Raw genomic sequence first — 26,301 nt, 5'->3', positions numbered from 1 at the left:
TCCACCATGTGTAATCCTTTTACTCTAAGGCGTTTCCAGCTAATGTTAGCACATCTGGAATTAATCTACCGTTGACCATGAAACTATTGCTGATTCTCAGAAAAGTCTATTTGATTCAATAATGTCCTTCACGGAAGGAAATCTGCCTTCCTCACCTGGTCTGGCCTTCATGTAACCTGAGATCCACATCAGTTGGGTTGTTTGTTAACTGCACTCTGAAATGGCTGAGCAAGCTAATCAGTTGCATCAATCGCTATAATGTCTCAATACAGAAATGAAACTGGTCAGACCACAGCACATAGTCTGACAAGGACAACTAGGGTAGAGCAATAAATGCTGGCCCAGCCAGCAATGCCAAAATTGCTGAATAAGGAAAAGTTTAAATTTCATACTACTAAAACCCTGTTTCTCCCACACGGGTCTGTGATTTGCCTTTTTATCTGCTCCTCTATCTCTTTTTGAATGTTTGGAGGCCTGTAGTATAATCCCAGCAAGGTAGTCACTTGTTTTATTTCTGATTTCTGCCCAGTAGCCTTATTTGAAGATCTTTCTAAGACTGTCCTTTCTCATTACTGCAGTGATGGCTTTCTTTGTCCATAATGCAGTGTCCCCACCTCTCGTACATCCCTCCCTGCTGCCAATCCCCCCCCCCCCCCCACCATAGATGTTGAGCTGCCAGTCCTGCCCTTCCTTCAAGCACTTCTTATTGATTGCAACAATATCATGTGTTTCCAGTCTGCTAGACTTTCCTACTATATCTGATTCCTAGACGCTAACCTTCTATTGTAACTACTGTATTTATATGGCTAGTTCAGTTCATCATCTGTCAATGGTAACTCGCATGATGTTCATAGTCGGGGATTAATTGATGATGGTGTCATTGAATGACAAGGGCTGACATTTAGATTCTTTATTGTAGGAAATGGTCATTGCATTGAACTTGTGTAGCATGAATATCACTGCCACTTTTCAGCCCAAACCTGGATATTGTCCAGGTCTTGTTAAATTGATGACTGCTTTAGTATCTGAGGAATCAGTACCTTGTGCAATCATCGGTAAACATCCACATTTCTGATCTTATAATGGCGAGAAGGCCATTGATGAAACAGCTGAAGGTGCTTTGGCCTAAGACACTATCCTGAGTGACTCCTGCAGACATGTCCTGGAGCTGAGATGACTGACCTTATAAACCGCAATCATCTTCCTATGTGCCAGATATGATTCCATCCAGCTGTGAGCTTTCTCCCTGATTCCCAATTGCTCCTGTAATGCTCGGGCTCCTTGATGCCACACTTGTTCAAATTTGGTGAGAGACTGTCACTCTCAACTCACCTCTGGAATTCAGTTCTTTTGTCCATGTTTAAGCTAAGGCTGTGATTGGGGTGGGATCTGAGTGACCTGTGGAACCCAGGCTGGACATTAGTGAGCAGGTTATTGCTGAAGAGTTTATGCTTGATAGCACTGTTGATGACATGTTCCCTCACTTTACTGATGATCAAGAGGAGATTGATGATACAGTAATTGGCAAGTGGATTTTCCTCCTTGTCTGTAGAATTTATCTGGGCAATTTCCACATTATCGGGTAGATGCCAGTGTTGTAGTTCGACTGGGACAGCTTGTCTCGGGGAGTGGTCTCTCGACCCGAGATCTTTGGGACTTTTGCCAAAATGCTGTCAAGAACCATAGCCTCTGCAATATCCAATGGCTCCAATTGTTTCTGGATATCATGGGGAGTGAATCAGATTAGCTGAAGATATATCTGTGATGCTGGGGACCATTGGAGGAGGCCAAGGTGGATCATCCACTCTGCACAGCTGGCTGAAGATTGCTCCAAATGCTTCAGCTTTATCCTTTGTACTGATGTGTTGGGCTCTTCCATTAAAACGATAGGGGTAATCATGGAGCCTCCTTTAATTGTCCACTACTATTGATGACTGGATGTGGCAGGACTACAGAGCTTAATTCTGATCTGTTGGTTGTGAGCTTACTTAGCTCTGTCTGTCACTTGCTGTTTGGCATGCATGTAGTCTTGTTTAGTAGCTTCACCAGATTGACATCACATTTATTTCGGTATGCCTATGGCTACTTAAGTATGCCTTCCATTGAGCCAGGGTTGGTCTGGCTTGATGGTAATGTTATGTGGGGGCTCTGCTGGGCCATGACTTTGCAGATTGTGCTGGGGTGTGATTCTGCTGCTGTTCCAGATGGTACACAGTGCCTCATGGATGCCCAATTATATGTTTCCAGATTTATTTACAATCTATTCCATTCAGCATGGTGATCATGCCACACAAATGATACACATTATCTTAATGTGTACACGTCCTTGGCATTATCATAACGCTAAAATCAAAATTTGTCTCCACAAAGACTCGCTCTGATTGATATTGACATGAATGCATGCATCTGTGGCAAGCAGATGAGGATGACGGCAAGTTAATTCTTGTTGGTTGTGTTATTGCCTCATACAGACATAGTAGCAGCCTGAGAAATGGGAATTCCCTCGGGGATGAGGTATAATGTTTTAACTTAAAACCACAGGAAAAGAATTTTGGTTTAAACCTCAAGACTTGTGACAGTTCTGGGATTACATCATAAGTTGATAAGTAATTAGAAAAGCACTTTAACTGGAATATAGTATTTAAGGATCGAGGGGAAAGAATGGGATGTTTGTTTATAACAGCAGTTCGAGTTGAACAGGTGTCAGCACAAGAACAAGAACATAACATCCTTTGGTTTTGATTGGCGAACTGTGTGCTTCACAGACCACTATTTTGGGAATTTAATGCAGTGGGTTGGTTCACTTCAAAAATCTGGTGAGAGTTTTCTTCAATCTCTAAGCTAAGTAACTTGCTTTTTCTTTACTAAAGTATTATCTCACTAATGTTACAAACAAATAAATGTGATCATATGGGTATGGGAGTAATGTTAAAAACTGTAACTGCAGTATGTGGGATTTTCTGGACAGCATCATGATCCCAGACAAGACAGCCATTTCATTGATGGGTCATTGCCGCTTTATTCAAGCTGGAGACTGAGCTGAAGATATTGAAGGTGAAAAGTTACCAAGACACTTTGTTCCCTGGACACCTTGCTTAGGTTAAGTAGGACTTCAAGAGTTGGTCAATGGTGAGCAACAGGAGGATGTGACTGTGAGCTAAACTAGTGTTAAGATCCAGGATGTATTACTGAAGCCCTCGCATCTCTTGATTTTTACCAGCAAGTTTGAGGTATTTGCTAGCTGTCTGGATAAAAATAAACACTGCAGGTGCAACTGCACCTAAAATTACCAAAGCTCCACGATATAGGAACCATTCACATGGGAGCTGTGTAGTGAAAATGACAGTGTCAATACTAATGTTATTTTCCCATGGCTGAGCAGTAGAGAACATTAGGGTACAGTCTGTAGGTTAGGGATCAATCATTTAGGACTGAGATGAGAAATTTCTTCAGTCAGAGGATTGTAGTCCACACCAGAGGGTGTGGATTGCAGACTGAGATTGACAGATTTATGATCTCTCAGGGAATCGAGGCATACTGGGTAGTGAGTGAGATCAGAAAGGAATGCAGATGACTGTCCATGATCATATTGAATAGCAAGGCAGGCTTCGGGCTGATCTTGTCGAATCTTGCTGCTTAAATTATGTCTCCGTGAATTTCTAATCAATGTTGTTCCTGAGGTCACTGAGAAATGACCATAGGTTGGTGGGTTTGAAATTGTTTGAATCTCTTACCTGTTCCTCCGGCTTGTTAATGACAACAAGATTGGCATCCAGTGATCTACAGGCTCTCTGGGCCTCTTTCCAAGTCTTGCTTTCTGATGAGAAGTAATAACAGTTTTGTTGAAATCGCCTCCAGTCTTCAGGACACCCCCCAGATAGTTCTGCAAGGACATGGAAATAAATGTTTGAGCTAACAGGGACACTGCAGTACCTCATCAATTCCTTGCTCACTGAGATTTTACCAATATTGTAATATTACTGGTTACACACCATACAGTGCCTTGCCCAAAGGAACGTTCAACACTGAGACTCACTGTCTAAGGGTATGATGTTTAAATCTCAGCTGAACCAGACCCAGTCACTTTGTAGCACACACTGAAGCTGGGAAATGAGTCCAGCCAACCCAATGATTTGTAACTAAAGACCTGCAGGTCCCAATCCCAGAGGCAACTTGCCAGTCCCAGGAATCACCAGGATTGACCAACCTTGTAGAGGTTAATGAGAAACAGCCAGAGGGACAGGCAGTCAGGGAGGGATTTGCAGAAAAGAGAAAATGGTTAGCAGGATAAAAAAGGGGCTTTGGGTAAGGGTGGTGTCTTGAAGCATGGTGAGGGGAGGCTGCAGAGGAACGATAAGGGAGATTTGAGAGATCGAAAAGCAATGATCTGATAATCACTGATGACACATGTAAAATTGTGAGCTCCCCTTTGGCAAGTGTCAATTATGTGTTTTATTCTGGATGTTTTTGAGGAATCAACTAAATAACAAGCTCAGTCATTCAGTTGATGTTTCTAGTTTTGCTTTACCCAGTTTAGTTTCATGAAGATGGATGAGAGGGATTGCTTGTGGGCCATGTATTGTCAGACTGTGGAAGTCTATAATTCTGCTCCTGTTGGTGGCCCACAGCACCTTGCGGATGCCCAGTTTTTGCTACCAAGGCTGTTCCTGGCCATTCAGTTCGGTGACAGTGCCAGACTCCACAATAGAGGTTATTCTCAATGTGTTAATGAGAGTTTGATTTCTTCAGGACTGAACAATGTTCACTCTCACCCATGTCACAGTGGAGAGATAAGTCTGTAATGCTGGGACAAGATGAATTTGAATAGAATCCGCCACCTGTTTGCTTTCCTCACCTGTCAATAGTTTCCTCACCTGTTACAGCGCAATTCTGGCTACTTTCAAATTCATTCACCAACTGTACTGCTGATTGGTTCTCCACAGCAGGTTATGCTCTGTGTACTAGTACTTTCAGCCCTTCCTCCCAGTACTATTCAATGTCGAGGGAAGGTGTTTCATTGAAAGTTGAATGGTGTGTGTGACACTGAAAGATATCTTGTCCCCTTGACCAAAAACCATAGAACATAGCCCATAGAATATAGAACATTACAGAGCAGTACAGGCCCTTCAGCCATCGATGTTGTGCCGACCTGTGATACCAATCTAACCTACACTATTTCATTGTCATCTATATGTTTATCCAATGACCATTTAAATGCCCTTGAAGGTACTACTGTTTCAGGCAGAACATTCAATGCCCTTACTTCCCTCTGAGTAAAGAATCTACCTCTGACATCTGTCCTCTATTTATCACCCTTTAATTTAATGCTATATCCTCTCATGCTAGCCATCACCATCTGAGGAAAAAAAGCTCTCACTGTCCACCCTATCTAATTCACTGATCATCTTGTATGTCTCTATTAAGTCACCTCTTAACCTTCCTCTCTTGAATGAAATCAGCCTCAAATCCATCGGGCTTTCCTCAATAGACCTTCCCTCCATACCAAGCAACATCCTGATAAATCTTCTCTGCACATTTTCCAACGCTTCCACATCCTTTGTATAATGCGGCGACCAGAACTGTATGCAATACTCCAAGTGCGGCTGCATCAGAGTTTTGTACAGCTGCAACATGACCTCATGGCTCCAAAACTCAATCCCTCTACCAATAAAACATAACACACTGTATGCCTTCTTAACAACCCTATCAACCTGGGTGGAAACTTTCAGGGATCTGTGCACATGGACACTGAGATCTCTCTGTTCATCCACACGACCAAAACTTTACCTTTAGCCCAGTACACTGTATTCTTGTTACTCCTTCCAAAGTGAATCACCTCACACTTTTTCACATTAAACTTGATTTGCCACCTTTCAGCCCAGCTCTGCAGTTTTTATATGTTCCTGTGTAACCTGCAACATCCTTCCACACTATCCACAACTCTACTGCCTTCAGTGTCATCCGCAAATTTACTAACCCATGTTTTTTCGCCCACACCCAGGTCATTTATAAAAATGACAAACAGCAGTGGCCCCAAAACAGATCCTTACGATATACCACTAGTAACTGAACTTCAGGATGAAGTCTAGGATGAATATTCCCATCAATCACCACCCTCTGTCTTCTTTCAGCTCGCCAATCTTTGATCCAACCTGCTAAATCACCCTCAATCCCATGCTTCCGTATTTTGTGCAATACTGCGGGGAACTTTATCAAATGCTTTCCTGAAATCCATATATACCACATCAAAAGCTTTACCCTCATCCACCTGTTTTGTCACCTTCTCAAAGAACTCAATAAGGTTTGTGAGGTGCAACCTACCCTTCACAAAATCATGTTGACTATTCATAATCAGCTTATTCATTTCTAGGTGATTATAAACCCTTTCTCTTATGATCATTTCCAACACTTCACCACAACCAAAATAAGGATCACTCATCTATAATTACCAGGGTTGTCTCTACTCCCCTTCTTGAACAAGGAGACAACATTTGCTATCCTCCAGTCTTCTGGCACGATTCCTGTAGACAATGACGACATAAAGATCTAAGCCAAAGGATGTGCAATCTCGTCCCTAGCTTCCCAGAGAATGCTAGGATCAATCTCATCCGGCCACAGGGACTTATCTATTTTCACTCTTTCCAAAATTACTAACACTTTCTCCCTGTGAACTTCAATCCCATCTAATCGAATAGCATGTATCTCAGACTTCTACTTGACAACATTGTCTTCTTCCTGAGTGAATACTGATGAAAAACATTCTTTCAGTACTTGCCTATCTCTTCGGACTCCACTTCTGTCCTTGACTGACCCTAATCTTACTCTCCATTAGGCCAGTGGGGCCATGAGCTTTTGTGAAGACCGAGGTTAATGTTGAGGACTGCAGTAGAAATTCTCACATGACTAATTGACCCAAATTATCTGTCTGGTTGGTCTGTTCTGTTGATGAGTGAACACTTTAAATCCAGTTGATCAGAAATTAAATGTAATATAGAGCTGAATAGGATCCTGCAGCTTTCATTCAGCTAAATCTTATCCTGATACTAAAGTCTAAAGCAGCATTTCACCTGGTTTTATAATTGAAGACCTCAATGATCTACATCAGAGATCATTGATGCAGTGTGCGGGAGTGACCCAGCCTGGGGAGGTGCTAGCAGGTTCCTGCTGCCTTGAGCAGCACACTGATGAACCAAGTTTAGTTTCCTCTGGTAACATCTTGTCCTCATCATTTAATCCTTCAAACATAGATAACCCTCTAATTAGTCAGACCTGACCTTAAATAAATAACTGAAGCTGTGTTTGGGTCTGTCAGGGCACATGTTCTGAGAAAATCTACCAATGGAAGCTCAGAATGAGGCCAGGGCACCTCATTTAAATTCTCCATGGCAGTTTCCCGTCCAAAATCGATGAACAGCTCTGACCCCATTTTATATAAACGATGCAGAGGCACTGGAGAATATGTGTGAAACATTCATGGGGACGATACAGAAGGTGAGAGGGTCTTTCTGAGCTGTGGCCCTGTAGAGATCCTGAAAATAATAATACACGGGTTTGATAGCTTAGCCACCCAGAAGATGGTTCCCCTCATCAGACATATAAAACTGGAGGAGATGGAATCTGGACCTGGACAGTATTACCAATCCACCTGGGCAACCATCCCAATAGTTTTGACTTTTAAACAGACATTTTTCCAGTTGATAAACGTTACCTCGGAGTTTATCAAGTGATCTGTTTTTCTTCTCAGACAATTCTGTAACTGAAAGAGCTACAACAACAGTTTAGAGCACACAATGATCTTTCTCCAAAAGGACATCATCACCGTCCTGCAGATTTACTTTCAAAACAGAATGGTAATTCTGATAACATTCACAAATCTTAATAGAAAAATATAAATATGTCTGTGTTCTGATCATGTACATCACACTACAAGGAGTCGGAATAGGAACAGAGAGAAAGACAGTCGCTTTATGCAGATTTTTCTTTTCTGACTTAGATCATAAGTATCCCTGTCCTATCTGCATCCTTTACCAGTGTGATTGCTTTCTGCAGCTCAGAATGTTCCTGTTGACAGTAAAAGCACTGTAGCTTTAATCTAATTTACCATGAGCAATGTTACAGAAAGGCAATTCAGGATAAATTATCTGTTCCACCAGAACACTGACTATCCTCCAAACACAAACATTCGATTGGCTCACATTTCCCAACAGTCAATCACAAATGCTTTCCCTCCATTCACTAACTTTGACGTTTAATGATGTCTCCACCCCAGCACATTGCTGCAGCAGTTTCTCATGGGAGCAGCCAAACTCCATTCGCCATCAATCCCCACATTAAATTAGCCAGGCATAGATGTATCCATTGTTCTTTTATCTGGGAATCAATGTCTGAGAATTCCCAACGGAACCACACAAGAACACCTGAATCAAAAGAAATTGAGGGTTTGGTTAAGAAAAACAAGGAAGCATATGTCAGGTATAGACAGGATAGATCGAGTGAATCCTTAGAAGAGTATAAAGAAAGTAGGAGTATACTGAAGAAGGAAATCAGGAGGGCAAAACGGGGACATGAGATAGCTTTGACAAATAGAATTAAGGAGAATCCAAAGGGTTTTGACAAATATATTAAAGACAAAATGAGTAACTAGGGAGAGACTAGAGATCAGCAAGGCAGCCTTTGTGTGGAGCCACATAAAATGGGGGAGATACTAAATGAATATTTTGCATCAGTATTTAGTGTGGAAAAAGAAATGGAAGATACAGTCTGTAGGGACATAGATGGTGACATCTTACAAAATGTCCATGTTACAGAGGAGGAAGTGCTGGATGTCTTGAAACGGTTAAAGGTGGATAAATCCCCAGGACCTAATCAAGTGTACCTGAAAACTCTGTGGGAAGCTAGAGAAGTGATTGCTGGACCTCTTGCTGAGATATTTGTATCATCGATAATCACAGGTGAGGTGCCCGAAGACTGGAGGTTGGCAAATGTGATGCCACTGTTTAAGAAGGGCGCTAAAGACAAGCCAGGGAACTATAGACTCGTGAGCCTGACCTCGGTGGTGGGCAAGTTGTTGGAGGGAATCCTGAGGGACAGGATGTACATATATTTGGAAAGGCAAGGACTGATTCGGGATAGTCAACATGGCTTTGTGCGTGGGAAATCATGTCTCACAAGCTTGATTGAATTTTTTGAAGAAGTAACAAAGAAGATTGATGAGGCCAGAGCAGTAGATGTGATCTATATGGACTTCAGTAAGGCGTTCGACAAGGTTCTCCATGGGAGACTGATTAGCAAGGTTAGGTCTCATGGAATACAGGGAGAACTAGCCATTTGGATACAGAACTGGCTTAAAGGTAGAAGACATAGGGTGGTTCTGGATGGTTGTTTTTCAGACTGGAGGCCTGTGACCAGTGGAGTGCCACAAGGATCAGTGCTGGGTCCTCTACTTTTTGTCATTTACAGAAATGATTTGGATGTGAGCATAAGAGGTACAATTAGTAAGTTTGCAGATGACACCAAAATTGGAGGTATAGTGGACAGCGAAGAAGGTTACCTTAGATTACAACAGGATCTGGACCAGATGGGCCAATGGGCTGAATAGTGGCAGATGGAGTTTAATTCAGATAAATGCGAGCTGCTGCATTTTGGGAAAGCAAATATTAGCAGGACTTATCCACTTAATGGTAAGGTCCTAGGGAGTGTTGCTGAACAAAGAGACCTTGGAGTACAGGTTCATAGCTCCTTAAAAGTGGAGTCGCAGATAGATAGGATAGTGAAGAAGGTGTTTTGTATGCTTTCCTTTATTGGTCAGAGTATTGAGTACAGGAGTTGGGAGGTCATGTTGCGGCTGAACAGGACATTGGTTCGACCACTATTGGAATATTGCGTGTAATTCTGGTCTCCTTCCTATCGGAAAGATGTTGTGAAACTTGAAAGGGTTCAGAAAAGATTTACAAGGATGCTGCCAGGGTTGGAGGAGTTGAACTACAGGGAGAGGCTGAACATGCTGGAGCTTTTTTCCCGGAGCTTCGGAGTTTGAGGGGTGACCTTATAGAGGTTTACAAAATTATGAGAGGCATGGTTAGGATAAATAAACAAAGTATTTGTTTATTTGTAAATGTGCCGAAGTCATTAAAGGTGGCAGGACAGGTTGAGAGGCAATTAATAAAGCATACAGTATCCCGGGCTTGTAGAACTGGGCAGAGAATAAATTAACTAGGGAGGTTATGCAAACTTTTATGAGACACCAGTTCACCCTCATCTGCCATGCTGAGCGGTCAATAAAACTGACATCAATTGCAAGTAAATTCCAGCAGCAAATTTTTCGTGTTCAGCAAGAAGGCGAGTCTTTCAATCACAATTCAAAAATTTCCATCAGTTTTTAATCTCATATTCTGACCTCACTTTAATTCTTCCACCCGAACACCCCTATTCAACACCCTCTCCCCAAACAGTAGCAACAGCCAATCCCCCACAAATGACCTCCCATACAAACACAGCCCAATTGTAACACAACCACGCCAGTGTCACCAGGAACTTTTAATTCCTCGCTCATTACCACACTTGACTGATTCATTGACATCCATTACTCTTGAACAGATATTGAAATCCTGAGCAATGTATTGTTACCGCAGAAAGGCATTGTGCTTCTTCAGAAGAAGTTCTGTTTAATCCCTGAACCAGGTAAGAAGCTGAGAAGAGGAAACATGGAGCTGAATTTTAACTTTGACACACACATTGACAGTTGGAAGGTTGGTAATGTGTTGCAGATCCAGAAGTTCCAACGGTCAGTTTGCCAGTAGCTGTTTCACTCATCCACTGTATGTCCACTTAAGTGTACAGTTTCCCAGTTGATTGAGTGGACAATGTGATAATTGAAATATAAATAAACAAATCAATTATTCCATCAATAGAGCATGGTATAAGTGGCTTGCATTGCTGATGTATCCTGTTTGGTGAAAGAGGCAGAGCTATTGCCCAGACAACCATGATAAGCAGCATTTGGCCTGCCGTCTAATTATTCCGTCTAACCTGTCATCGAAGGCTATCCTGCACAATATTTACCATCCTACCAATTCAGTAGCATCTGCAATCCTACTGAACGACTCGCATACATTCAAGTTGAAGTTATTTGTGTAAATCACAAACAGAAAGAGGCCCAATACTAAGCCCTGAGGGAGCCCACTGAAGTCAGACTGGTAGTCAGACAAACACTCCTCAACTATCACCCTCTGCTTCCCACCAGCCAACCAATTCGATATCCAAATTGCTAAGTTTCATTGGGTCCCTATACTCTTACCTACAGCACGTTGGACTACAGTAATTCAAGAAGGCAGCTCATCAGCACCTTCTCAAGGCCAGCACGGGATGAGAAATAAATGCTGGCCCAGCCAACAATGTTTAACAGAAAGCTCACAAGTGTATAAAAAATGCAAGTACCTAAAATTAAGTCCTATTTGGATTTGTTTCCATCAGAATGTAATGAGAAATTGTTTGAGGGACATTTTATTTTGCATCACAAATATTTGTATTATGATATTATTATTGTGAAAGAAACTCATGCCCCTGGCTGGAAGTACTTCAACAGGAAATGTTATTACTTTCCTCTACCTTCGTTGACTTGGCATGAAGCTAACATTAGTTGCATTTCCAAGCAATCCCACCTGGTAGTCACTGACATGGCAGATGAGCAGGTAAGGATGTGTAATCACAGGCAGGAGAACAAACAGCACCAAGCACACTCATTTAACCTCTGCCCACAACCCTACTGGTCATCACCCAACTGATCCCTGATGGAGGGAAACTCTGATCATTTCTCTGCAGCCAGCTTCAATTTAAATTAACTTCCCCGTTTCCAACTGCAACTTGCCTTTGGGATAAACTCGCTTCAGGTTTCTTGTTGTTTTGTATTTACTACAATATTTCCACAGCCACTGATCTGCACAATCACACCATCACCTCTGCTGCGAGCATCCTAACTGGATGAAGCCTCATCTAGGCTCATTATGCTAGCTTGCTTTCTCTCCATGGATGTTGCCTGACCCACTGTGACCTCCAGCACAATGCGTTTTCAGTATTCATTAAATCGATGGCTCTCTCTGGACCCTGGACATCTTCCTGATAGGAGCCGCCTCTTCCATTCCCTGACATAGTGATGCTGCACAACTGGTTTAGTCACGTAGTATTCTATCATGTCCTGTTTGCCTTCATCAAAACTGCTCACTTGTCCTGGAATGCAAAGCTAAACTAGACCTCCTTTCTCTATTACCAATTTCCTTCCCCTACCTTCTCCATCCTCACCTCCAGTAACACACGTAAGGAGCTTATGGCTGAAGACAATTTGTCCATCTGTTCCTTCCTCCTTTCTCCCCTGAGCTACATTTCCTCTAAGATTCCCTCTGCCTTATTCTTGAACTAACCAGCCTTTCTCTGATTACTTATTACTTCTCACAGAGTTCATCTTATCCACGAAACCCATTTCGTGCTCCCTCAACTCCATCTCAATAAACTGCTGACTATCCAGTCTCACCTCCTGGTCCCCATGTTCACTAATTTAAAATGTTTTTCTCTCAGGTCCTGTTCCTCTCTCCTTCAAATCTGGAGTCTTCCCCACAAAATGCTTATTTGCTCAGGAAAGTCTTTAAACATGTTGCCATCTTCAAATTCGATGTCCATCTTTCTCATAATTCACAGAACCACAGATTTGTTACTGAGCAAAGGACTGGTAGTCAGCCCATCAAGTCAGCATTGGGCTCTTAAACAAGGATTATAATTTAGTTCCACTCTCCCAGTCTTTCCCCACAATCCTGCATATTCTTTCAGTTCAAATAATCTTTGAATGCTCTCATGTATACCTTGATTGAACCTCCCTCCACCACACTTCCACACCTTCACAACTTGCTGTATCAAAAAGGTTTTATTCCTAATATCACATTTACTTCTTTTGCAAAAATAAGTCCTCATGTTCCTGAGGCTTTAAACATAGCAAGTGTCTCCCTGTCTACCCTGTCCAGATGTCTCATGGTTTTGAAAACTTCTGTCAAAACTCTCTGTGCTTTCTCATTTCCAAGGAAAACTGTCCCAACTTCTCCCTTCCATATTTTTAACTAAGATTTCTCACCCTGGAGCAATTTGCATAATTCTTGAAGAACATACAAGCCAGGAGCAGGAGTAGGCCGCCTGGCCCCTTCAAGCCTGCTCTGTCATTCAATAAGATCATGGCTGACCTGCACTGACCCCACTTACCCGCACACTCACCGTATTCATTAATTCCATTATTGTTCAAAAAAAATCCATCTTAGCTTTAAAAATGTTTACTGAAGTAGCATCATCTACTTCACAGGCAAGGATTAACTCTGGGTGAAGAAGTTCCTTCTGAATTCAGTCCTAAATATGCTCCCTCTAATCTTGAGGCTATGCCCTCTTGTCCAAGTTTCACCTGCCAGTGGAACATCCTCTCTACCTCTATCTTATCTATTCCTTTCATAACTTTATATGTTTCTATAAGATTCCCCTCATTCCTCTGAATTCCAGCGAATTTAATCCCAAGCTACTCAGTCTCTCCTCAAAAGACAATCCTCTCAACTCCGTAATCAACCTAGTGAATCTCCTCTGTGTCCCTTTTAGGGCCAGTACATCCTTTCTCGAGTAAGGAGACCAAAACTGCACACAGTACTCCAGATGTGGCCTCACCAACACCTTGTAAAACTGCAACATAATGTCTCTGCTCTTAAACTCAATCTCTTTGGCAATGAAAGACAAAATTCCATTTGCCTTTGAAATTAGAGGTTACATCTGCAGACCAACCTTCTGCGATTCATGCACAAAGATACCCAGGTCCCTTTGCACAGCAGTGTACAACAACTTTTTACCATTCAAGTAGTCGACCTTTTTACTGTTACTCCTACCAAAATAGAAGACTTCACATTTATTAACATTGTATTCTATCTGCCAGACCTTTGCCCACTCACTCAATATATCGATGTTCCTCTGCAAAGTTTCACAGTCCTCTGCCCGTTTTGCTCTGCCAGTAATCTTAGTGTCATCTGCAATCTTTGACACCTGACATATGGTCCCCATCTACAAATCATTTATATAAATTGTAAATAATTGCAGTCTCAACAATGATCTCTGAGGCGCACCACTAATCAGTGATTGCCAACTAGAATAGCACTCATTTATCTCGACTCTTTGTTTCCTGTTAGTCAACCAGTCCTCTATCCATTCTAATACTTTACCTGCAACACAGCAACTTTATCTTATGCAGCAGCCTGTTGTGCGGCACCTTGTTGAAGGCCTTTTGGAAGTCTAGGTACACCACATCCACTAGCTCCCCATTGTCCACCTTGTTCGTAATGTCTTCATAGACTTCCAAAAGATTAGTTAAGCATGACCTGACCTTCATAAACCCATACACCTGCCCAGTGAGTCAATTTCTGTCAACATGCCCTGCTATTTCTTCCTTGATAACAAACCCAAGCGTTTTCCTCTCTACAAAGCTTAAGCCAACTGGTCTATAATTCCTCATCTTTGTCTACCTCCTTTTTTAAACAGTGGCATTGCATCTCCTGATTTCCAATTTGCTTGGACTGCCCCAGTGCACAGTGAATTTTGGAAAATTACTGCCAGTGTACTTGCTATTTCTCCTGCCATCTCTTCTATTACCCTGGGATGCATTCTATCAGGGCCCAGGAGACTTGTCTATCCTTAGTTCCATTAGCTTGCCCAACACTAACTCTTCATAATAATGCTTGTTCCGAGATTCTCACCTGCTTTTGCCTCTTCGTCAATTATTGGCATGTTATTAGTGTCCTCCACTGTTAAGACTGATGCGAAAACCCTGTTCAATGCCTCAACCATTTCATCATATCCCATAACTAAATGTCCCTTCCCAACCACTAAAGGACCAACACTTACTTTAGCCATTCCTTTTCATTTTATATATTTATAGAAACTTTTGCTATCTGTCTTTATATTCTGTGCTAGGTTTATTTTTCATATTCTATCTTACATTTCTTTATAACTCTTTTTGTGGCATTCTATTGACATTTAAGGGTTTCTTCCAGATTCATGCTGTTTTTGGCCACATAATATGCGTTTCTTTCATTTTGATAGGCTCCCTTATTTCCTTTGACACTCATGGCAGATTATCCCTTTTCCTACAGTTCTTCCTTTTCACTAGAATATAGTTTTGCTGAGCACTTTGAAAAATTGCCTTGAAAGTCCCTTACTGCTCATCAACTGTCCTACCATCAAATCTTTATTTCCAGTGTCTTATAGCCAAGTTCTCCCATGTTCTATTGTAGTCTCCCTTGCCAAGCACAGGACCCCGATACTGGACTACACCTTCACACTCTCCACCTATACTCTAAATTCAACCACACTGTGATCACCCCTTCCAAAAGGATCCCTAACTACAAGGTTATTAATTATTCTCATCTCATTACACAGGACCAGATCTAGGATAGCTTGCTCCTTGGGGTCAGTCCCATTACATACTGTTCAAAAAGACGATCACAGATCCAACCCAACGAACCCCTCCTTAAGGCTATCCTGACTGAGCTGGTTTGACAAAATCTACACATAAATTAAAATCCTCCATGATAATTGCCAGACCACTTTTACAGGCATTAGCTATTTTTTTTGTTCTTTGCCAGGCCCAATGTGATGTTATTATTTGGTGGCCAATAGGCTCCAACTGTCAGTGACATTTTATTCTGAGAATTTATAATTTCCACCCAAATAGATTCAACATTATTCTCCATTGAACCAATATCATCTTTCAGCACTGTCTTGATGTCGTCCTTGAATATCAGAGCAACACCACGTCCTTTACCTTCTTGTCTGCCCTTCCATCTGTTCCTCCCCCCCCCCCAGAATGGCCTTCGCAGGGCATAAAGAATTGGCTAATAAGCAGGAAACAGTTGAGTGGGGATAAGGGGATTTTTCAGGTTGGTGATCTGTGACCAGTGGGGTTCCACAGGGATCAGTGTTGGGACCGCAACTGTTTAAAATACATATTAATCACACAGAGGTAATCACATTTGCAAATAACACAAATATAGGTCGAAAAGCAAGTTGTAAGAGGAATACAAATGGCTCACAGAAAGATATTGATAGCTTATAAAAATGGGCAAAATGTCACATGGAGTATAATGTGGAAAATTGGAAAGTTGTTCATTTTGGAAGGAAAAACAAAAGAGTATTTACATTGAATAAAATTACAGAAAGCTGTAATACAAAGGAACTTGGGGGGACTTGTGCATGAAACACAGAATCACCCAGGTGCAGCAGATAATCAGGAAGGCGAATGGAATGTTGGCCCTGATTTCAAGGGGGTTGGAGTATGAGAGTAGGGAAGTCTTACGACAACTGGACTAAGTGCTAGTTGGATAGGTAAAAACAATGACTGCAGATGTTGGAAACCAGATTCTGGATTAGTGGTGCTGGAAGAGCACAGCAGTTCAGGCAGCATCCGAGGAGCAGTAAAATCGATGTTTTGGGCAAAAGCCCCAGGTGCTAGTTGGACCACATCTGGAATACTGTGAACAGTTTTGGTCCCCTTATTTAAGAAAGGATATTATTTCACTGGAGGCACATCAGAGAAGGATCGCTCAGATAAACATCGATTTTACTGCTCCTCGGATGCTGCCTGAACTGCTGTGCTCTTCCACACCGCTAATCCAGAATCTGGTTTCCAACATCTGCAGTCATTGTTTTTACCTATCCAACTAGCACTTAGTCCAGTTGTCGTAAGACTTCCCTACTCTCATACTCCAACCCCCTTGAAATCAGGGCCAACATTCCATTCGCCTTCCTGATTATCTGCTGCACCTGGGTGATTCTGTGTTTCATGCACAAGTCCCCCCAAGTTCCTTTGTATTACAGCTTTCTGTAATTTGGGATTGGGAAGAATTGTCTTATGAGCGAAGGCTGAACAGGTTGAGATTCAACTCATTGGAGTACAGAAGAATGAGAAGTGACCTCAATGAGACGTATCGAATTTTTAAAGGAACAATGGGGCAAATGCGGAGAGGATAGTTTCTCTCATGGGAGAATCTAAGACCAGGAGGCATGGACAGGGTGCCAGTTTAAGTATGAGATGAGGAGGAATTTCTTCTCTCAAGGGGCTGAGAGTCTTTAGAACTTCTTGATATTGTGAGCTGTGAGGGCAGAGTCCTTGTGAAAGTTTACGGCTGAGATCGATTTTTGATCAGTTGGGGAATCAAGAGTTATGAGGAACGGGCAGCGACTTTGATATAAGGAACATCAGATCAGCCGTGATTATATTAAATGACAGAGCAGACTTGAGAGGCTGAATGGCCTTCTCCTGCCCCTATTTCTAATGGTCTTATTAACCTCGTCTGCACTTCCTACAACACATTCACATCCACCCAGAACTGTAATGGTACACAAGTTGGAATTTAACAAGTGTTTTATACAAGTTCAACATCACCTCCCTGCCCATGTACCATATGACCCATTGATGAAGCCTATGATGTTATATACTTTATTAACAGGCCCCTCAACTTCTCCTGGCACCTTTAGTGACCTCTGCACATATACACCAAGGTTTCTCTGCTCTTGCACACATGTTTGGATCTCTCTAATATGGATCACCTTGTCTGCACTGCAATGCAACACCCCGTGGGAAAGTGGGAATTACCGCTGCAGTTACACATTGCATTGTAAACTCTCTCTTCTCACGACCGTCACCCGTGTACAAACTTTAACAAGGCTGATATACACCTCTCCTGTCATCCAGCTACATGCAACATTCCTCACTCTGTTCCACCCTTAACTGTACAGAGAAACAGCTGTAGTGCCATTTCCACCTCATTCCCTTGCAACACCCTAAAGATCCTTCCTTCATTTCCAGGACTCTCCTATTTCTCATTGGTGCTGCAACTCATTGACATGGTTCACAATGCTGTGTCAGTTTACCATGTCCTGCTAAAGAGAGTCATGGAGACTTCACAATGACATCTTACAATTCCTCCAATCACCATAAGACCAGACAACATAGGAGCAGAAATTAGGCCATTCAGCCCATCCAACTCTGCTCTGCCATTCAATCATGGCTGATAAGTTTCTCAATCCCATTCTACTGCTTTCTTTCCAAAACCTTTGATCCTCTTGGCAATCAAGAACCTATCTATCTCAGTGTTAAATATACTTAATGACCTGGACTCCACAGCCTTCTGTGGCAATGAATTCCATAGATTCACCACTCTCGGGGTTAAGAGATTTCTGAGTTGAAAACTGGCAATGGAAAAGCACAGCTGGTCAGGCAGCATCCGAGCAGAAGAGTCAATGTTTTGAGCAGAAGGCCTTCATCAGGAATGTGAAGGCGAAAGGGGCTGAGAGATAAATAGGAGGGTGGGAGGTTTCTCCTTATCTCCATTCTAAAAGGTCTTCCCTTTACTCTAAGACGGAGCCCTCGGTTCCCAGTCACTTCCCCCATTAGAATCATCTTCCCAACATCTATTCTGTCCTGTCCAGGCCATTCAGCATTCTGTAAGTTTCAGATAGATTCCTTTCCCCCCCCCGAGTTCTTCTGAACTCCATGGTACAATTGCAACATTTAAGAGGCATTTGGATGGATATATGAATGGGAAGGGTTTGGAAAGATATCTGGTTGGGATATCTGGCTGGCATGGACAGGTTGGACTGAAGTTATTTCCATGTTGTACATCTCTATGACTCTATGATTCAGCCCAGCTTCAGAGTGAGTGTCGAGGGAATGATCAGAGCCTCTGAGAAATTGGTGAACTCTTTGAATTGGAGACATGGGGTGATCAGTCAAGACCACTCACCGCAATTTTGCATTTGGGCTAGATCCCAAAGTCAGTTTCTAACATTTTCATGTCACTGGACAGCAGTGTAACTGAAAAGGAAACATGATAATTCACATATCAGCATAATGTTTAATAGTGTATGTTTCTAAAATCCCATAGGGAGAAAATTACATGGTAAACTTACCTGTGTATCTTGCTGTTAATGACCCCATGTGTACACAATGTTGTTAGTCTGCTGCTAGTGATTCTGCTCTGGGTTTCCAAGCTGCGCGCGCACACACCCACACACATACACACAATGTAGTTGCTCTTTTGTGATGTCTGCTTTAAATCTTATAACCTGCTTTACTGTTTTAAATAAACTAACCAACAGAGTTTAATCAATTGACACGTAACAATTCATTATTAGCCCATTCTGATGAACATGCCCATCTGAAATATTAGAGCAGTCCAAATACAAAAAATGTGAATTCAAAATGCAGGACTGAGGATTTCACAACAATCTTCACCCTGATAAACCGAATGGATGACATCCCAACAGGCCCAGCCTCACACAGGCCCATCTTCACCTAATCCGATTCACTCCATGTGATTTTGAGAGACAGCTGAGAGCACTCAGTGCAGCAAAGGCTGCAGGAACTGACAATATAACAACTGCAGTACTGAAAACATGTGCTGTACAATTTGTTTTCTTCTATTCAATCCAACTGTCCCAGGGAAGCTACAACATTAGGATCCTCTGCCTGTATTCTATAAGCACTGAGGGTGCAGGAGAGAGGCAGTAATGTCACACAGTGAAGTAGTGAGACAGAACAGAGGTGAGCTGATGGGACATGGTGGGTCTACAGTGTAGGGATTAAGGACTGACATCACACCACAAGACAGAGCATGGAAATTTCAAAGGCCCTGCCCTCCTGTCCAGCTGAGGCAGAGTCCGGGAGATTTCTAAGTCACTCCAAGCAACTCAACAAACTGTATCCAGGACCTAAAAACACGCAACTGAAAATGTGTTGCTAGAAAAGCGCAGCAGGTCAGGCAGCATCCAAGAAACTGGAGATTCGACGTTTGGGGCATAAGCCCTTCTTCAGGAATTCACAGAAGCACTGTTCTGAAGAAGGGTCACTGGAATGAAAATATTAACCCTGCTTTCTGTCCACACATGCTGCCAGACGTGTTGAGTTTTTCCATCAAGTTTTGATTTTGTTTTTCAAGAGGACAGTGTGGTTTGGATATAACAGCTTCATTTGTCACAAATTTTTACTGTCCAGAGTCAGACTGGAATGATTAATTACATAGCACTATAACTGTACTGATTAACTGTTAGACTTTCGTTCCTGACACAAACTAAACCCTGGTCATAACACTGAATGCTTACTCCAGTAACTGTCACACAAACAGGACCATCCTCCTTTACACTATCAACAGATGGAACTGCAACCCTCCTGAATCGAAAGGATTTCAGCCCAGTCTCAAAGTGAGTGTCAAGAGAATGACTGGATCCTCTGACAAATTGGGCTCTCTACATTGTGGAGACATGACGATCAGTCACACCCACTCACCGTTGTGTTGCAATTGGGCTAGACCCATCTTGAAGTCAGTTTCTAACATTTTCATGATGGTGAACAGCTGTGTAACTGAAAAGGAAACAGATGATAATTCACACATCAGTGTAAAGTTTAATATGTCTCTCATATCCCACAGGGAGAAAATTACATGGTAAACTTGTCAATTTATCTTGCCTTTAAGGACCCCATCTGTACACAATGTTGTGAGTCTACTGCTAATGATTCTGGTCTAGGATTACAAGCTGCACACACACACATGCACAACAGTTGCCCTGTTGTGATATCTGCTTTATAACTTATAACCTGCTTCACAGTTTTGAATCAACTAACTGTTAAGGACGAGGCCAGACTACTCAGAACTAAAGTAGGAAGCCCATCCCATAACTTTACAACTTGTTTCGTTAAGTATAAAATGAAAATTCCCCGGAGTAAGTTAACTAGGTTGACTACCAGGTTTTAAAACAGATAAAAATGTATTAACAAAATTACAATGAAACACAAAGAACAGAATAAACAACACTTGCAGATCTCAGTGTATCCAAACTAGACTTAATTATGCTGTTCCGCATATACACAATAGTTCCAATTAGCAAACCACTTCCACACAGAGCAAAAAAATGAAACAAAAGCTGACAGGACAAAGTTAGAAGGGCAGAAGGAGAGATAGAATGTTCCTACACAGAGCACAGCTGAACTCCCCCTAGTTCTGGACTGAACTATTCACCTAGAGAGCTGGCTATACCCGCTTGACTGATACAGGTTTCTTCTAAAACATGACCACTTTGGCTAGGAGTCTCATCTGTGAAACTGTGAATCTCAGTTTTCTACGTGACAACATTGTCTTCTTCCTGAGTGAATACTGATGAAAAACATTCTTTTCGTGCTTCCCCTTTCTCTTCGGACTCCACTTCTGTCCTTGACTGACCCTAATCTTACACTCGTCATTCTTTTAATCCTGACATACCTACAGAAAGCTTTAGGCTTTTCCTTGATCCTACCTGCCAAAGGCTTCTCATGTCCCTTCGTGGCTCTTCTTAACACTCTCTTCAGGTCCTTTCTGGCTAACCTTTATCTGTCAAGCACCCTAGCTGAGCCTTCATGCCTCATCTTAACATAAGCCAAATCTGCAAGTGGTTCAGCATATTGCTAAGACCACCCCAGATGAAACCTGATCCCACAATCCCTGGCTTAGAATACCAGTACCTGATCCATTAGGCCAGTGGGGCCATGAGCTTTTGTGAAGACCGAGGTTAATGTTGAGGACTGCAGTAGAAATTCTCACATGACTAATTGACCCAAATTATCTGTCTGGTTGGTCTGTTCTGTTGATGAGTGAACACTTTAAATCCAGTTGATCAGAAATTAAATGTAATATAGAGCTGAATAGGATCCTGCAGCTTTCATTCAGCTAAATCTTATCCTGATACTAAAGTCTAAAGCAGCATTTCACCTGGTTTTATAATTGAAGACCTCAATGATCTACATCAGAGATCATTGATGCAGTGTGCGGGAGTGACCCAGCCTGGGGAGGTGCTAGCAGGTTCCTGCTGCCTTGAGCAGCACACTGATGAACCAAGTTTAGTTTCCTCTGGTAACATCTTGTCCTCATCATTTAATCCTTCAAACATAGATAACCCTCTAATTAGTCAGACCTGACCTTAAATAAATAACTGAAGCTGTGTTTGGGTCTGTCAGGGCACAAGTTCTGAGAAAATCTCCCAATGGAAGCTCAGAATGAGGCCAGAGCACCTCATTTAAATTCTCCATGGCAGTTTCCCGTCCAAAATCGATGAACAGCTCTGACCCCATTTTAGATAAGCGATGCAGAGGCACTGGAGAATATGTGTGAAACATTCATGGGGACGATACAGAAGGTGAGAGGTGTTGCCCTGTAGAGATCCTGAAAATAATAATACACGGGTTTGATAGCTTAGCCTCCCAGAAGATGGTTCCCCTCATCAGGCATATAAAACTGGAGGAGATGGAATCTGGACCTGGACAGTATTACCAATCCACCTGGGCAACCATCCCAATAGTTTTGACTTTTAAATAGACATTTCTCCAGTTGATAAACATTACCTCGGAGTTTATCAAGTGATCTGTTTTTCTTCTCAGACAATCCTGTAACTGAAAGAGCTACAACAACAGTTTAGAGCACACAATGATCTTTCTCCAAAAGGACATCATCATCGTCCTGCAGATTTACTTTCAAAACAGAATGGTAATTCTGATAACATTCACAAATCTTAATAGAAAAATATAAATATGTCTGTGTTCTGATCATGTACATCACACTACAAGGAGTCGGAATAGGAACAGAGAGAAAGACAGTCGCTTTATGCAGATTTTTCTTTTCTGACTCATATCATAAGTATCCCTGTCCTATCTGCATCCTTTACCAGTGTGATTGCTTTCTGCAGCTCAGAATGTTCCTGTTGACAGTAAAAGCACTGTAGCTTTAATCTAATTTACCATGAGCAATGTTACAGAAAGGCAATTCAGGATAAATTATCTGTTCCACCAGAACACTGACTATCCTCCAAACACAAACATTCGATTGGCTCACATTTCCCAACAGTCAATCACAAATGCTTTCCCTCCATTCACTAACTTTGACGTTTAATGATGTCTCCACCCCAGCACATTGCTGCAGCAGTTTCTCATGGGAGCAGCCAAACTCCATTCGCCATCAATCCCCACATTAAATTAGCCAGGCATAGATGTATCCATTGTTCTTTTATCTGGGGATCAATGTCTGAGAATTCCCAACGGAACCACACAAGAACACCTGAATCAAAAGGAATTGAGCGTTTGGTTAAGAAAAACAAGGAAGCATATGTCAGGTATAGACAGGATAGATCGAGTGAATCCTTAGAAGAGTATAAAGAAAGTAGAGTATACTTAAGAGGGAAATCAGAAGGGCAAAACAGGGAAATGAGATAGCTTTGGCAAATAGGATTAAGGAGAATTTAAATGGTTTTTACAAATATATTAAGGACAAAATGGGTAACTAGAGAGAGAATAGGCCCCCTCAAAGATCAGCAAGCAGCCTATGTTTGGAGACACATAAAATGGGGGAGATACTAAATGAATATTTTGCATCAGTATTTACTGTGGAAAATGATATGGAAGATACAGATTGTAGGGACATATATGGTGACATCTTGCAAAATGTCCATATTACAGAGGAGGAAGTGCTGGATGTCTTGAAATGGTTAAAGGTGGATAAATCCCCAGGACCTGATCAGGTGTACCCTAGAACTCTGTGGGAAGCTAGAGCAGTGATTGCTGGGCCTCTTGCTGAGATATTTGTATCATCGATAGTCACAGGTGAGGTGCCAGAAGACTGGCAAACGTGGTGCCACTGTTTAAGAAGGGCGGTAAAGACAAGCCAGGGAACTATAGACCGGTGAGCCTGACCTCGGTGGTGGGCAAGTTGTTGGAGGGAATCCTGAGGGACAGGATGTACATGTATTTGGAAAGGCAAGGACTGATTCGGGATCGACAACATGGCTTTGTGCATGGGAAATCATGTCTCACAAACGTGATTCAGTTTTTGATGAAGTAACAAAGATGATTGATGAGGCCAGAGCAGTAGATGTGACCTATATGGACTTCAGTAAGGTGTTTGACAAGGTTCCACATGGGAGACTGATTAGCAAGGTTAGGTCTCATGGAATACAGGGAGAACTAGCCATTTGGATACAGAACTGGCTCAAAGGTAGAAGACAGAGGGTGGTTCTGGATGGTTGTTTTTCAGACTGGAGGCCTGTGACCAGTGGAGTGCCACAAGGATCGGTGCTGGGTCCTCTACTTTTCATCATTTATATAAATGATTTGGATGCAAGCATAAGAGGTACAGTTAGTAAGTTTACAGATGACACCAAAATTGGAGGTGTAGTGGACAGCGAAGAAGGTTACTTCAGATTACAACAGGATCTGGACCAGATGGGCCAATGGGCTGAGAAGTGGCAGATAGAGTTTAATTCAGATAAATGCAAGGTGCTGCATTTTGGGAAAGCAAATCTTAGCAGGACTTATACACTTAATGGTAAGGTCCTAGGGACTGTTGCTGAACAAAGAGACGTTGGAGTGCAGGTTCATAGCTCCTTGAAAGTGGAGTCGCAGGTAGATAGGATAGTGAAGAAGGCGTTTGGTATGCTTTCCTTTATTGGTCAGAGTATTAAGTACGGGAGTTGGGAGGTCATGTTGTGGCTGTACAGGACATTGGTTAGGTCACTGTTGGAATATTACATGTAATTCTGGTCTCCTTCCTATCGGAAAGATGTTGTGAAACCTGAAAGGGTTCAGAAAAGATTTACAAGGATACTGCCAGGGTAGGAGGGTTTGAGCAACAGGGAGAGGCTGAACTGGCTGGGGCTGTTTTCTCTGGAGTACCGGAGGCTGAGGGGTGACCTTATAAAGGTTTACAAAATGCGGGGCATGGATAGGATAAATAAACAAAATATTTTCCCTGGGGTCGGGAGTCCAGAAATAGAGGGCATAAGGAGGGTTTGGAGGGATATGGGCCAGGCGCTGGCCGGTGGGACTAGATTGGGTTGGGATATCTGGTCGGCATGGACGGGTTGGACCAAAGGGTCTGTCTCCATGCTGTACATCTCTATGACTCTAACCCTGGCAGCATCCTTGTAAATCTTTTCTGAACCCTTTCAGGTTTCACAACATCTTTCCGATAGGAAGGAGACCAGAATTGCATGCAATATTCCAACAATGACCTAACCAATGTCCTGTGCAGCCGCAACATGATCTCCCAACTCCTGTACTCAATATTCTGACCAATAAAGGAAAGCATACCAAACGCCTTCTTCACTATCCTATCTACCTGCAACTCCACTTTGGAGGATTTGAGCTACAGGGAGAGGCTGAACAAGCTGGGGCTGTTTTCCCTGGAGCGTTGAAGGCTGAGGGGTGACCTTATAGAGGTGTACAAAATTATGAGGGGCATGGATAGGATAAATAAACAATGTATTTTCCCTGGTGTCGGGGAGTCCAGAAATAGAGGGCACAAGCTTAGGGTGAGAGGGGAAAGATATAAAAGAGACCTAAGGGGCAACGTTTTCACACAGAGAGTGGTACATGTATGGAATGAGCTGCCGAGGATGTGGTGGAGGCTGGGATAATTGCAACATTTAAGAGGCATTTGGATGGATATATGAATAGGAAGGGTTTGGAGGGATATGGCCCGGGTGATGGCAGGTGGGACTAGATTGGGTTGGAATATCTGGCCAGCATGGATGGGTTGAACCGAAGGGTCTGTTTCCATGTTGTACATCTCTATGACTCTATGATTCAGCCCAGCCTTAGAGTGAGTGTGGAGAGAATGATCAGACCCTCTGAGAAATTGGTGAACTCTTTGAATTGGAGACATGGGGTGATCAGTCAAGACCACTCACCGTTATTTTGCACTTGGGCTAGATCCATCTTGAAGTCAGTTTCTAATGTTTTCATGTCACTGGACAGCACTGTAACTGAAAAGGAAACATGATAATTCACATATCAGCATAATGTTTAATAGTGTATGTTTCTCAAATCCCACAGGGAGAAAATTACATGGTAAACTTACCTGTGTATCTTGCTGTTTATGACCCCATGTGTACACAATGTTGTTAATCTGCTGCTAGTGATTCTGCTCTGGGTTTCCAAGCTGTGCGCGCGCACACACACACACACACACACACACACACACAGACACTGTAGTTGCTCTGTTGTGATGTCTGCTTTATAACTTATAACCTGCTTTACTGTTTTAAATAAACTAACCAACAGAGTTAATCAATTGACACGTAACAATTCATTATTAGCCCATTCTGATGAACATGCCCATCTGAAATATTGGAGCAGTCCAAATACATAAAATGTGAATTCAAAATGCAGGACTGAGGATTTCACAACAATCTTCATCCTGATAAACCGAATGGGTG

At 42.3% G+C, this 26,301-nt stretch overlaps 1 protein-coding gene across 4 annotated transcripts in view; it reads right to left on the bottom strand.

Annotated features, from left to right (window-relative positions):
- Positions 1-26,301, bottom strand: part of LOC132835981 (C-type lectin domain family 10 member A-like) — an 88,042-nt gene that overhangs the window by 16,210 nt on the left and 45,531 nt on the right. For 3 of the 4 annotated variants that reach the window (XM_060855153.1, XM_060855154.1, XM_060855156.1), the window contains exons 7-9: positions 25,774-25,848; positions 20,354-20,428; positions 3,735-3,883 (exon numbers count right to left, since the gene is read on the bottom strand). In XM_060855153.1, the coding sequence (XP_060711136.1) occupies positions 3,735-3,883; positions 20,354-20,428; positions 25,774-25,848 (299 nt within the window). The remainder of the gene's footprint in view (positions 1-3,734; positions 3,884-20,353; positions 20,429-25,773; positions 25,849-26,301) is intronic. The other variant, XM_060855155.1, reaches the window with a different exon arrangement.

This window comes from Hemiscyllium ocellatum, chromosome 45, assembly GCF_020745735.1.
Source record: "Hemiscyllium ocellatum isolate sHemOce1 chromosome 45, sHemOce1.pat.X.cur, whole genome shotgun sequence".
Lineage (NCBI taxonomy): Eukaryota > Metazoa > Chordata > Chondrichthyes > Orectolobiformes > Hemiscylliidae > Hemiscyllium > Hemiscyllium ocellatum.
This window is presented reverse-complemented; position numbering and strand designations above follow the sequence as displayed.